The 14,899-nt window shown below is 32.6% G+C and overlaps 1 protein-coding gene across 4 annotated transcripts; it reads right to left on the bottom strand.

The window, feature by feature from the left end:
• Positions 1 to 1,272: 1,272 nt before the first annotated feature.
• On the bottom strand, positions 1,273 to 13,517 carry LOC136035732 (zinc finger protein 664-like). Of its 4 annotated transcripts, none has more exons than XM_065717703.1 (4): positions 13,180 to 13,513; positions 9,832 to 9,999; positions 7,400 to 7,570; positions 1,273 to 3,959 (listed from the first exon to the last, which is right to left on the bottom strand). In XM_065717703.1, exons 2-4 carry the CDS (start codon positions 9,896 to 9,898, stop codon positions 3,226 to 3,228), a joined length of 972 nt encoding a protein of 323 aa, XP_065573775.1. In that variant the 5' UTR covers positions 9,899 to 9,999; positions 13,180 to 13,513; the 3' UTR covers positions 1,273 to 3,225. The 4 variants fall into 4 exon arrangements, with proteins under 4 accessions (XP_065573775.1, XP_065573774.1, XP_065573776.1 ...); XM_065717702.1 differs by having other exon boundaries at positions 13,291 to 13,513; XM_065717704.1 differs by having other exon boundaries at positions 13,257 to 13,278.
• Between the last annotated feature and the right edge of the window lie 1,382 nt (positions 13,518 to 14,899).

Genomic DNA, 14,899 nt, shown 5'->3' with positions numbered 1-14,899 from the left:
TAAAATCTGATCGTTTTAAATAATGCATGGAAATCCGGCTCTCTCTCCATGAAAAATTCTGGTAATTGTGTATTATACGCCATAGAATAATAAGCTTTGTTTCAAAATTCTAAAAAAAATTAACGTAAAAGGGGAAGTGTTGAGGAGAAGGCGACCCCCTTCACACATTTAATAATTTCTGATAAGTTTTGATGTTGCTCCTAACTTTCAGTTGTAAAAACTTCTTTTTTTTAAATTTAATTTCTGATTGTTTTAAATAATAAATGGAAATCCGGCTCTCTCTCCATGAAAAATTCTGGTAATTGTATATTATACGCCACTCAATCAAGTTTACGATGTTTAAAACTCGAGAACAAACAGGTTTCTTCTTTAACTTCATCGTTACTTTTGAAACAAATTGCACATTAGGGGCAAAATATTAGCACATTAGGGCCATTCGTAGGGTATAGCGGGTCTGCATGCAGAATGTGTCAGGCACAATTTTTCTGCATATTGTGAACTAAGAATTGTTTTCTAACTTCAAACTTCCCAAATACTTCACCCCTCCCCCTTGTCTGCAAATGTATAGCCGGAGTTATATATTTCCCATCTTTCTGTCACTTGTTCTGTTTCCTTCAGGAGAGGGGGTAAAAGCCTAGAACCACATATATATATATATATATATATATATATATATATATATTTACTGTGATTGCGGGATATATCATATGCTGTGATATATATATATATACTGTGATTGCGACAGCTTGCAGTCGTGACTATTTACGACTAATCATAACTTGAGTACCGTCTACTGAGATTAATTACCACAACATGCAATTGTAAATACAAATACAAGTCAAATGCTACTGTAGCTACTTGCAACTGTGACTACTTGTAACTGCGACAACTTGCGACTGCAAAAATTTCTGACTACGACCATGACAACCCTTGGCTGCCTCGGCAACCACTTTTTGTTGTCTGCCTTCACTGGATTAAGGAAGAATCTCTTGGTCCTGTTTAATACATTTTAAATCAGAGAGTTGCAGCGAAAAAAAAGAGGAAATTTTGTTTAGCTTCCAGTTTAGTTTCCACAAATCCATTGAGCGATATTTATCTTCTACATCTTTCGTCTTCATTGGTGTCTACTATGTGCTACATACTTTAAGCCTATTAACATAATGGCTGAAAAAGACTGTTGCAATAGCATGAACCCTTTCGAAATGAGCAGAAATAATACACCTCCTTGAGCAGAAATAAAAACACCTCTTTGAGCAGAAATAAAAACACCTCTTTGAGCAGAAATAATTATTATTTTTTCTAACAAAAAGCTGTATACAGCTGGATTCTAGATAGAGAACTAAATAGCCTTATTTTGTGTTAAAAGCTGTTTAGAATCAAACAAATCAGTTATCTTGACTAACAAAAAAAATTTACAGAAACATTTATAAGAAAGAAGGGAAAACACTAACAAGAATAAATGGACTGTCAACAAAGCGATTGTCAACCCCCAGCTTTTGTTTACTTCAACCAATCATAGTTAAAAGAAAAACAAATCAAAACAGAAACAAAAGAAAAATCATATAAGAAACGAGGGAAAATGATTCGTTGAAGTGAGTGAATCAAATAATGAACCCCAAACATAAAGCAAGAGGCAAAGGCATAGCTTTACAAGAATACAGCGAAAGTTCAAAAAATTGCATTTAGAGAAAAAAAACTGAGCATCTACTCCCAAATCCCAGACACTACTCCAACAGTATGGTGACTGTCAAAGTTTGGCTGACAGCGCTAATGCAATCATTTGGCTAAAGTCCGGCCACATAACTGGGTTTCTTATAGAAAAGCTAAGGACAGAGACACAACTTAAGACTCATCTCATATGTTCTTACAATTAAATTGTAATTTAACAATTACTTAACTGTAATTTTAATTAATTTAATAATTTAATGTAATTTTAATTAATTTAACTGTGATTTAAAATAAAAAACAATTGCAATTAAATAAAATTACAATCTTACAATTTAATGACCTGTAATTCAACTACAATAAAAAATTAAAGCCATAGATACATCCAAATTAATGAATATCATTTCGTTTCAAATTTCTCATGAGATAAACTAGCTAAATATGATTGCTTTACATGCAAACAAAGTAATCTATTAAATTTCAGACATAATTACAAGCAAAGGAACCATTGGGATAACGAAAAGATATTTATAGGTCAGATGCCAAGGGCCATAGCAAATTCCAAAACACTAAAACTATCCTTGATTTTTAGTTATGGTTTTCAAAGTAGTCTAATATGTTTCAGAGAAAAAGTTTTATCTTGATTATTATTTAAAGTTCAAAGCACTCAACACAGAGAACACTTCTCACTAACATAGAATGGGTGTTTCACTTACATTGAACTTCTTTTGATATTTCTCATGAGAAAAGCGAGCTAAATATGACTGATTTAAATGCACACAAAGTAATCTATTAGATTTCAGACACAATTATAAGCAAAGCATAAATTGGGACAACCAGAAGAAATTTATAGGTCAGACGCCAGGAGCCATAGCAAATTCCAAAACACTAGAACTGGGCTTGTGCTTCAGTTTTGGACTTCGAAGTAGTCTAATATACTTTAGAGAAAAAGTTTTATTTTGATTATTATTTAAAGTTCAAAGCACTCAGCACAGAAAACTCTTCTCACTTACATTGAATGGTTTCTCGCCTGTATGTATTCTATGATGGCTATGCAAAATATTCACCCAAGAAAAACTCTGTTTACATAAATCATATTTGAATGGATTCTCGCCTGAATGCACTCTTTGAGGTTTATTAATAATGATGAGCAAATAACTTAAATGACCTTAGCTCCACAGTCATAAATGATACCTCTGGAGGGATTCAGCCTATTTAAACTCAACTGATTATACTCAACTGAGAAAAACTAATGTTTCATACGTCACATTCAAAAGGTTTTTTGTCTGCATGCATTCTGTGGTGAGTATTTAACCTAAATAAATGAGAAAAACTCATCTTACATTCATAAGAATTTCTTCCCTGTATTAATTCTTTAATGCCTGTTCAAAGCACTCAATTCAGAAAAACTCTTTCTCGCCTGTATGTAATCTGTGGTAAAATATTCATTCGAGAAAAACGCTTTTTACACACATCACATTTGAATAGTTTCTCACCTATATGTGTTCTGAAATGTCTACTCAACATATTCATCTGAGAAAAACTCTTCTCACATGCATCCTATTTCAATAGTTTTTCGCGTGTATGTATTCTGTGATGGCTTTTCAAAGTACTCAATTCAGAAAAACTCTTCTTACATACATCACATTTGAACGGTTTCTCGCCTGTATGTATTCTTTGGTGAGACTTCAAACTAGCCAAGTGAGAAAAATCCTTCTCACAAACACCACATTTGAATGGTTTTTCGCCTGTATGTATTCTGTGATGGCTTTTCAAAGTGCTCAATTCAGAAAAACTCTTCTTACATACATCACATTTGAACGGTTTCTCGCCTGTATGTATTCTTTGGTGAGACTTCAAACTAGCCAAGTGAGAAAAATCCTTCTCACACACACCACACTTGAACGGTTTCTCGCCTGTATGTATTCTGTGATGATCATTCAAATGATTCGACTGAGAAAAATCCTTCTCACACACACCACACTTGAACGGTTTCTCGCCTGTATGTATTCTGTAATGAACATTCAAAGTATTCAACTGAGAAAAACTCTTCTTACATACGTCACATTTGAATGGCTTCTCACTCGTTTGCACTTTTTGATGTGTATTCAAATCGCTCTGTCGAGAAAATCTCTTCAGGCATACATAACAATTACATGATTTATCCCTTGGTGGATTACCAAATGACTTCGAGCAGATACTTCTAGTTGCTTTCACACCACCAACTGTTTTTGGGTCTAAAAATTTCGAATGAATTACACCACCAGATCTGCAGACAGTAGAACTCATTATTTCTATAATGATAGAGAAGTTAATTGAGAGATATTTTCAAGATTATAAAATATTATATAAATAGAAAGTATCCACACATACTAAGTAATTCGAATCTACTTTACTTACTACTTGTTTTCAAAATCTAAAGTATTGGACATTACGCGTATCAGGTTCAATTAAAACCTAAATAAAAGGAAAGGAAAGATAATTTAGAAAAGAAAGAAAGAAAACTAAGAAAAGAAAGGTTTGAATAAAACCTAAATAAAAGGAAAAGAAAGATAATTCAAACTTGTTACAAATCACACAATTAATAGGGGTTAGATTTAACTAAATATGAAAAATCAAGTCTGATAGCTTTTCGAAAGTCTGAAAGCTTTGAGCTTTGAAGTTTGAAATTAGATGTCTTTGTATTGAATTTTGCCTATTTTTCTTTGTTGTTTCAATACATGGTCAGCCAATGTTCTGTAACATCTTATCAGATAAAAGTTTCAGATAGTAGCTTTGTTATCAGAATGTAAATTGTAAACAACAGATTACAGGAAAACAATGCAGCGCAGCAAAGAATTATGTATGTGTTTGCTTAGATTATCAGTATTTTTTTTTATAATTTGTTCATGCCTGTAATCAGTATACAGGCGCACCCCTAGAACATTATTACTGGAACATATTAGAACATTAAAGAACATACATTATAGTATTAGAGCATACATTATACTAGAACATAACATTATAGAACATACATTATAGAACATTAGGACATACTAGAACAGCACCCCTAGAACATTATTACTGGCTCACCCCTAGAACAGCTTGCTTTTGTAATTCCATGGACAGACTAAAAGATTTAGTCAAATGAATTTGTTTTTCACGGATAAAAATCAGTATTATTAATCTAAACTTGGCCCACTTAAAAATCGAGCTGATTGTACAACACAGGAAGCTATTCCAGACCATCAAGCAACAAAATGATATTTTGTTGACAAGCAACAAAATGATATTTCAAAAAGTGACTGTAAATGAAACAACAACACACTACAATCGACATGTAAATGATTCTCACTGATCCCATCTAAATAAATGGACATGGATTCTAAATGAAAAATAGCATGACGCACAATGTCAGCAGATACGAATATAACATTGCACTGAGAAAGGCACTTTCGGATAATACTTTAATTAATTAATTTAATAGCTTAATTAATGATAATTTTTGAAAATGATAATGTGTATTTTTATTCAGGCTTACAATAATAGAAGCACCATGAGAAACCCACGTGGACTCATCAGTCACACCAATCTAATTATTCCTGGATATATATATATATATATATATATATATATATATATATATATATATATATATATATATATATATATATATATATATATATATATATATATATATATATATGTATATATATATATATATATATATATATATATATATATATTTTGAATTTGAAGAACTTAACGTAAATCACTCTGTTCAAGAGGAAAATCCAAACCTACATAACACATTCATGAAAATGTTTCTTATACGCATGTTAGTATCGTTTGTGATATCATAGTGTGTCCAATTTTGACCAATCAAATTCCGACCTAAGCCAGACAGTAGCCAGGTTTTTAAACAATCCATACTCAGGGGGTTGATGAACCAAATCCACTGACAGGTTCCAATTTTTCCACTTTCTTATTGTACATAAAAAAAAGTTTTGTTTTTTTTCATGGGGAAAGAATTTGAGCATAATAGTACTGACATCTTGGCTACAATAAAATAATTGAGCAATTGCACTCTATTTGAGTTATGTGGCAGGTACAAGTTAAAAGTCTTGGTCAAGTTCCTTTCATTAATGATTTGATTTAGTTTGCTTAGTTGTTCATTAATAATAGGCTTATTTCCAAGTGTTGTTTAAATTCTCAGTTGCAGGTAAATAGGCTTGAGATTAACTTGATGAGATCAAATTTGCCAGCTTTTCCTATTCTCCCGTTTTTTATCCTTATATTCAAGAAACTGTTAACACAAATAGAATTTTTGAGCTTATTTGACAAAAAAAATCATAAATTTTATAATACGAGTACCGTGTAGCCATGTACCAGTACCATGTTATTGCGTCAATTAAAAGTGTCTTTGCTCTACTTCATTAGGCAGGGTCTTGTTCTGGCCGTATTTTCCAACTAGAAGGATAATTCAACAGAATTTAGTTGCTTGCAGACCATAATGACATCTTCTCTTTTCCTATTGTAGCTGACGGTGGAAAGCTTGGACTTCTCAAGAAACCATGGGTAATCCATGTCTTTCAGACCTTTTATGGACTTACTGGTATGGCTATGTCCGGACTCTAGTTCGTAGCCTCTCTTGTTGAGGAGGGAGGGAACGCATCGGCCAAACTCCATTTGAGGCAGACTAAGCCTTTGAAATGCTTAGTCATATGATACAACCGAGTACCGAACATTAGTTCGATTTAACCTGATGGTGTTTAAATTTGCTACATTAATTAAATTGCCATTAATCTTGACCATCGTTTCTTTATTTAACAGTCAATATTCATGAACATCTACTTGGTCAAATAATGACCACTTAAAAGCCAATAGGTCTTATCTATTCAGGCTGTAATCAGTAAGGGGATGTGTAAGCAATTGATTTCTTTGGGAAACAGCTTTAATTAACCCTCAATAACTATTTGGTCATTTGGGTAAGATAGTGGAAGGAATGTAATGGTGATAACAGATTATGGATCATGAATTAAAATTAAATCAAATAGGAATGGGATCTGCCAAAACCCGTTGCCTAGTATCGAAAACTGTCTGATGAAGTGAATCTTCTAGGGATTCTAGCAAAGGGACTATGGAATCACTACTTGACTAGCCATGTCTGTCAACCCACTTTGTTGATTGGAGATTCAAATCTCCAGGAACAATAACAATTTTGACTCAGAAGCCTTATTAATTCATCGTTTGATTTCCACCACATAGTTCTTTAAGAAATAGAGAGGAAGGGAGAAAGTTTCATAGTTCAAATTTCATTATCCAAACTTTTAATATGTGAACACTTCTTTCAGGAGGGATTTAATGCAGGTTAAAGGATATGTATTATATGCAGGATAAAGGATATGTATGGTTATGGTCTAGCACGGCAGCAATATGGCCTTTTTGCGATGATTTATTATTTTATTTTAAAAAATAACTTAAATGACTAAAGAAATTTTAGAAAGCAATTCATAGAAAAAAAAATAAAAAAAATAATAATGCATATTTTAAAAAATACAGAAAAATATTAGTAAAATACTGATATAAAAATAGCTGTAGTTTACATTTTGTAATGTTTGATCATGAATTAAGATAAAAATTCAGTGATACAAAATTTTTAATCAATATTAGCCTATTATAAAAACAAATATACTAATGGATATAAGCTAAGATAACTATTGTATTCCTAGAATACTAGATTTATCATATGTACCTTTTGTGTCCATAGAAGTGGAGGCCAATTCCTGGGTGTGAGGTTCAAGTTTACATGGTACTGAAATGATGGGGAAAGCACCCAAAATACCATCTTCAAGTGTTGGAGACGAAAGAGAGCTTTGAATATCAAACAGGACTTCAGAATCACCAGGATGAGCAGCTTCAACTTCTACAACAAAATACAATTAGAAGGAAAATAATGATGAAGACCACTTTCTTTTGTTGTTGTACAATTAGAAGGGGTATATGTAGTGGGTATATATAGGGCTATTAGTATATGTTGGACAAAGTATAAAGTTACTAACAGAAGTGTAACACATAGATTTATTTACATTAAGATTTGATTATCCATCTTCTGTTTTTTTTTTTATCTTACGTTTAAGTTTAAATCCGAAGTAAGATTTGGTTCAGCTTAAAACTGGTATTAGTTTGTTTTTATTGAAACTCCAGTGCAGATAGTTAGACTTTAGACTTCATAAGCCTTTCAAAATTTATAAAACCATACAAAAATTAAAAAATTTGTTTGAATACTTAAATTTTTATCTTGAATCATGGCAAAAATGATAAAAATTACACAACAAAAAACTAAAGAAAAAGCCTTCTGCTAAACAGTTGCCAAAAACCTGCCTTTTTTTTTGTTTTTAACTTTGTTCTTGTTCTTATTTTTTAACTTGTAACTTTGTTCTTATTTTTTACTGGAGACAACTTTATAGGCCCATGGGAGTGTGATTACCTAACCAATTAAGCAGAATTTGATTTATTAAGAAATAAAATATTTATGACGCAAAATAAATAAATATGTATGTTTAAATATATATATATATATATATATATATATATATATATATATATATATATATATATATATATATATATATATATATATATATATATATATATATATATATATATATATATATATATATATATATATATATATAATGTGTTATCTTAAAAGTAACTATCACTTTTTTTTAATAAAAACTCATATATTATAAATATTTTAATGACTTAACAAAAATTATAATACAAACCAAGATGAGTAATATCAATATACAAAATTTTTATGTTTTTTTGTATGTAACGATTTTTGCTTCAATTGGATACAGTCCTAGTTTTTTCTTTTTTTGGAAACCAAATTTTTGAATGCAGTTTCAAACAGATTTGGATGTATTTTGAAGCGCCTGCTTGTTAGCAAATTTCAAAGCCAATCTGATTATCCAGGACCTAAAAGTCGACTTTGTTGGAAATCAAACCACAACTGACACCTCATAGTCTCAACCAGACATCAGCAGTATGCAGAAATTACTGAGAAGTTAAATACCAAATCAAAGACTGACAAGTGAAATCATTATATCCTAGGTCTAAGATGTGTAAGCGAAATTGCTTATAGACTAAATAGCTTGAAATTATTGAAAGAAAATGTGTTAATATTTTGTGTTAAAATGAAAGTTTAGAGTTAAAATAAAAAATATTATGTTTAATTTCAGGCTACAGTTGAAATGAAATAAACCTCAATAAGCAAATTGAGGTTGTAAAACAAAAGAAGAATGAACCAATAAATAACAATGGCGTTATAAGCATGTTTCAAATTGTTTAAAAATTAATTTTCCTTACATTAATATGTGAAGAGTTGTGGACAACTTTGTTAAAGGGGAGAGTACTGCGGTAACCTGACCAATTAAGCAAAAATTGATTTAATTTGAAATGAAAAATTATGATGCAAAATAAATCATAGGTTTTAGAAATACCACTTTACTAAGATACAAAGTGAAAGCTAACCTTAAGAGTACCTCACATCTTGGAAAACTACCCTTGAATCTGCGTTCAAGGGTTTTGAGAAATAAACACTTCCTTGCTTATGTACGTTTGTGGCACAGAAAGATCATGGTTGACCTAAGGTAGAATAGATATATTTTATTGTATCTAGAAAAAAAACTTTTTGGATACTATTTTTTCAGGAGACCTCTGGCCCTTTTTACTTGTGAGTACTTTTGAATATTGTAAGTGCCCTTAATATCTTATAGTTTCGAATTATATCATTTTATTAGTATAATCTTTGGGGCAAAGAGTCTGTGTGGCATATATATATAGCCAGACCCAAGTTCCGTTGTTGTTGAGTCCAATAAAACTGATAAAACTTTATTAAGCCTCTCTATAATGTTACTTAATCTTCTCATCTATACTCAGTAGGTATGCCTTGCATAGTTAGTCAGGCCAACCTGAAGGAAACGCTACCCTAGCATTAATCACCCTTAGGACTATACCCCATACGAACTTCAAGGGCCATAATAACACACACTTCACAACAACCAATCTGCTTTACTACAGGAGATATATAAAAAGGGAAAATTGTTCCCTACCATTTTTTCTGTTACTTTTTTCTCTCTTCTACACACAAATTTTAATAATAATAATAAAATAACTTACCATACTTAATGGAGACCTCACAAAGGGCACTGCAATCAACCATATGTGGAATTTGAGGTGAATCCATAGTACTATCTCCAAACTTACAAAGTTGGATTAATACCACTCACAAATGTATAATTTCATAAATAATGCTTGGATATGTTCCTTTCTTTTTGTACTGGAGAACTAAAGCAAAAAATCTCTCTAAAAAATAGCTCATTAAAATGACTCTTGTCAAGCACAGATGATCCTTACAGTAAATAAAAATTTCGCAGAACAACTTCAGAATATAGGTTTTGCAATGCAAGAAAAGTAACACTTTCAAGATCACCATCTAAGTGGCTAAAATTTTAAAAATGAATTTTTAGTCATTGTCCAAAATGAGCCCTATAAGATCAATTTCAAGAACTCATATCTAGCCTGTCCCTATTGTGCAGGATTTTTACAACTGATGATAGAAGAGCATCATCAATTGCTGAAAACCATGTCGTGACCAAGATAGGTCCAGGATTGCACAAAGCCTCAAATCAACTGGAGGTCCCAAGGACTTCTTGCTGTCCAGTTATAAACTGAAATAAGCGCTTTAGTGTAGACTTGGGAAGACATGTTGGTCTCTATCCTGTACTAGCATCCAGGACCATTACTTTTCCTGAAGCAAAAATATTTTCAATGATTTAAAGCATATGAAAGTTGGAACTTTCACAACATTTAGAACAACATTCTGACTTTCCAATTCAGATGACTGGAATTGGACTTACATGATTGACTTATATATTGGACTTATATTTCATAATTGTATGTATTCATTGTTTGCTGACTGGAGGAGAAAAGTGCTTCCAGTGGCTAATTTTTCTGAAGAAGAAGTCAAAGAGGTGAAAGGACTTGTTGTTAGTCCATATATCTCCCTAAAATTTTTGGAACTGGAACTTAATAAGAGTCATCCCAGGGATAGTGAGCATGAAATTGGGAGATATAAAAATTATTTACTCAGGCAAGATGGATGGGATAAATAGACAGGGAGTAGGGCTCATGATTAATAAGGAAGCTACTAAGTTTTATTTAGGTGGTGGTAGCTATTAATAATAGAATTGTTCAGTTTATGAGTAAAAAATTCACAGTATCAGCTATTGTAGTACAAGCCCCAGTAAAAACAAACAGACAGGGATAGTGGTGACTCAGATGAATTTCACTTGTATTTACAGGAGCAAATTGACAGGACCCCAGGTAGATAGAAATATGGTATCCTACCATAGGTAAACTTGGTGGAGGAAAGGAAAACAGTATTGGCCACAGACTACTGATATTTTGTAGGTATTCCAATCTAGTTATAATCAATAGGGTTTTTGGTAAAAAAAAAAAAAAAAACAGACCATAAGTTAACATGGTATTCACATGATGGTAAGAGAACAAAGCTTATTGATTATGTTATTGTAAGCCAAAGACTGGCTGGACCTATACAAGATACTAAGGTGGAAAGGAGTGCTGTTATTGATGTTAAATGTAAAGATTGCCATCTAGTAGTGTCTAGGGTTAATTTAAAGCTGTAATTTTGGAAAGGTAGCTACCTCCCAGGAAGTTATGAAGTTGGCAGACTCCAGGATGAACATTTGAGAGATATTTTCCAGGAACTCTGTTTTCTGTATTACATGGTTCCTGTGTTACAATAAATTTTTGCCTTTTTACTGAAGAATATAAGGTAATCTAAGCCTTCAATATTTGATTTATTTACAAGCTAAAAGATAAAAATAAAGACCAATATATCTTCTAAAACCTACTCAAAATATGTGTCACCACTGAAAGAAATGATAACTTTTTTTCAATCAAAATAAGCTAATCTTTCAAGAACAAAATAGGATAGTAATTTTTAAAAAAGCTCAAAATGAGCATGATTTTAAACAAATTGAGCAAAACATGGAAAAAAAGTTGAAAATATAAAAAAAACATAGCATAGTAAAAATTCAAACTGCACATTACTTTAATAAACAAAATAAAATAAATTTAAACTATTCAGATAGATTTGACAAGCTCAAAAACTTTGAAGTAGCATGTTTTTTCTCATTAATGATTTAATTCTAACATTAACTAGTGACAGTGTTGAAAAAGCATTAAACTAGACAGTCTTTTAACTTGGAAACTATTAGATTTAATCATAATAAACCAAGGCATGTGTCATAGATGGTAATGGAACATTAAAATATAATAAAATCTTGTGTAATTCTGGGTATTGACACTGGGGATGTCAGCCCCTCAGCCCTTGAGGATTTGAATTTCAGAGTTATAATGCAAGCAGGAAAGTTCCTGAGATTTGCCTACATGACAGGTCCTATACCTATTGAAATTTTAACAAACACCATTTTACCTTAATTTTCAGTTACAAGTTGCTTTTTCTCTGCCTTTGGTTCTGAAAATACAATTCCTGTTAGCCTATTTGAGTAGAATTCTGAGCCGTATCAATGTTGTTTTTTTTTCAAAGAAATGTATTTGCATACCTTTAAAACCTTATAAATTGGGATTGAGCAAAGTTGGGAAGCTGAAAACAATTTTGGTGTACTTTATTCAAGCAGAAGATCTATTTTGTAAGGTTTCACTTTTATAAGACATATATTTTTAAAGTTCATCAAAGGTCAGGACCCTCTAGAGAGAGAGGGAGTGGAGGTAGGCCTAGGTACTTCAAAATACCTTCCTGGGACATACTTTAGCCTGTAAACCCACCCCTGAAAGTTTCATTTCCTAAGCCTAGCCCCTTTCCAAGATAGCAAGAAGTCTCAAAACTAGAATTTTACCAAATACAGTATTATTTTGTCGAAACAACCCAAAAACAGTGCTGAGAAAATATAGTATCATTTTGTCAAAAATGACCAATAACATATAGGCTACTTTAATTGAAAATTCATCATTTTTAAGAACTCATAAATTTGCAGCAGAAGCAATTATAATATTTGTAAAGAATGTAAAAAAAAGGTATCAAGTTGCATTTACACTTTATTGGTAAGTCAATTATATGAACTGCAAGAAATTTACCAAGGCATCAAGTGGTAGGTTTATTTTAATTTTAGGTCAGAAATGTGAACTATCCTATATTTAGGCCTCTTATGGTTAGAGGAAAGCTAAAGATGTGTCTTAGTTATCAAACACCTAGGCTATAATCATAGCTTTCATAGATTATGAGCAAGTGTTTGATTCAGCAAATGGAAGAGCTTTAGCAAAGGTCTTCTCCACAGATGGTTGGCTGGGCCTATTCTGCTGGGGGTTAAAGATGAATTTAAAAAGAAAGCATAAAATCTAAAAACATCTCTTGTACCAGCATGTCTCTTTCTATAGAGCTGCTATTCTCAACCTTTATCAAAGCATAACATTCTAACTCACTTTCCTATTCTAGGTGATCTGGGTTTCTAGGAAATATTCGAATAAAAAGACCATAATTTATGTACGGTGTCAGAAACCTCGTAAAGAAGAATGGAAACCAGTGTTCCCTACCCAACAATGGAGTGGACAGTGACAATCTTGAAGAAGCATGCACGACATTTAAAAACTGTGCAACTCTGATGTGTGAAGGCCCTCTGAGTGGAAAAACTGAAAAAGTCCAGTGCTCTTTCTTGGATTTGGCTTGGAGAAAAAGGAAAGACATCTTCAGTACTTTTACATTCACAACAGAAGAGCAAGATAAAATTCAACCATGTATAAGCAAATTCACTGAATACTTCAACCCACAAAGCAAGACTGTCTTCTCAAAGTACCTTTTTCTTAAATATAACCAGCGAGATAGCGAATCAGTTGAGCAATACATAACCAATATAAAGATTCCAGCTCGCGAATATGCCTATTCTACGACAGCTATTACTAAGGAAATGAAAAGAGACAGATTTGTATGTGGAACCTCATCAGCAAAAGTCAAAAAGAAACTAATCCAAGTAGGGTTCAACCTTACCTTGTCACAAGCAGTTAACATTGCTTGAACGTATGTACAAACCCAGGTAAAGCTCAAAACAATGTCACAACCTGATCCTAGTAGAAGTCAACCATATCAAGCAAGAAAGATATGCAGCATCTGTGACAAACCAAATCATTTTGCAAAGGTTTGCAAATGCAAAAAAAAATCAGTACACATTATAAGCCAACTACAGCAAAATCACGATTACAGGAACGACAGTAGTGATGAGCTATTTATTAATATTATAAACATGGACAATGGTGTTGATTAGCCGTACGTTAAGCTCTTGATCAACGAACAAAGCAATGTCACCTTCAAAATCGATGCTGGTGCCCTAGCTATTATCATACCTAAAAAACTTTTCAATGTTCTCAAACCAAGACCAAGAATTAACCAGACACTTCAGATGCTTACCAGCTTTGGAGGTCAGAAAATCACCGCACTCGGAATATGTAACCTTAAATGCGCATAAACAAAGGAATGCAACGAAACACAGTCCTTCTTCATAGTAAAAGATGCCTCCATACTAATCCAAGGCTTTGAATCCAGTCACAAGCTTAAACTCATCAAGCTGGTCCTGATAGTAGACAATTCAAAAGTCCAGAAACCAGGCCTATTCACAAAAGATTCCCAAGACATATTCCACGGTTTTGGACAGCTTAAAGAAGAATGCCACATCTCACTTAAAGAAGGAGCTGAACCCAAAGTTTTACCAGTAGACGTATCTTCATTTCCCTCCAAGATAAATCCGAAAAGGAAATCAATAGAACGGAAGAGCTAGGAGTAACTGAAAAGGTACTCAATCCCATAGATTGGATAAACGCTGTGGTTTTAATTGAGAAGCCTGACAAAAGCCTCCGAGTTTGCATTGACCCACATGACCTAAACAAGGCTATCAAAAGGCCGCATCACCCCATGCCAACAGTCGATGAAGCAATACTTAGACACACTGGGGCAAAGTTCTTCGCAAAACTAGACGCTCGTTACGGTTATTGGTCTCTGGTACTAGACAAAGAATCGTCTCAGCTGACAACTTTCAACACACCATACGGCTATTATAAATTCAAAAGAATGCCGTTTGGATTGATTTCAGCTCAGGACGAATTCCAATGCCGCATGGAAGAAGTGTTCGAAGGCATCCAAGGCTTCTCTGTT

This window comes from Artemia franciscana, chromosome 14 (genome assembly GCF_032884065.1).
Source record: "Artemia franciscana chromosome 14, ASM3288406v1, whole genome shotgun sequence".
NCBI lineage: Eukaryota > Metazoa > Arthropoda > Branchiopoda > Anostraca > Artemiidae > Artemia > Artemia franciscana.
Note: the sequence above shows the minus strand (reverse complement) of the source record. Positions and strands in the feature narration are given on the sequence as shown.

What these genes read in the sequence shown, in the direction of transcription:
- LOC136035732 (XM_065717701.1), bottom strand. Translation starts at nt 13,441, where the DNA reads ATGTCTTTCCTTTTTCTCCAAGCCAAATCCAAGAAAGAGCACTGGACT. An exon ending in ACTGTCCACTCCATTGTTGG is followed by an intron (nt 7,571 to 13,290) that starts GTAGGGAACACT and finishes ATTTTGTTGTAG; the next exon opens with AAGTTGAAGCTGCTCATCCT. An exon ending in CACTTCTATGGACACAAAAG is followed by an intron (nt 3,960 to 7,399) that starts GTACATATGATA and finishes CTATCATTATAG; the next exon opens with AAATAATGAGTTCTACTGTC.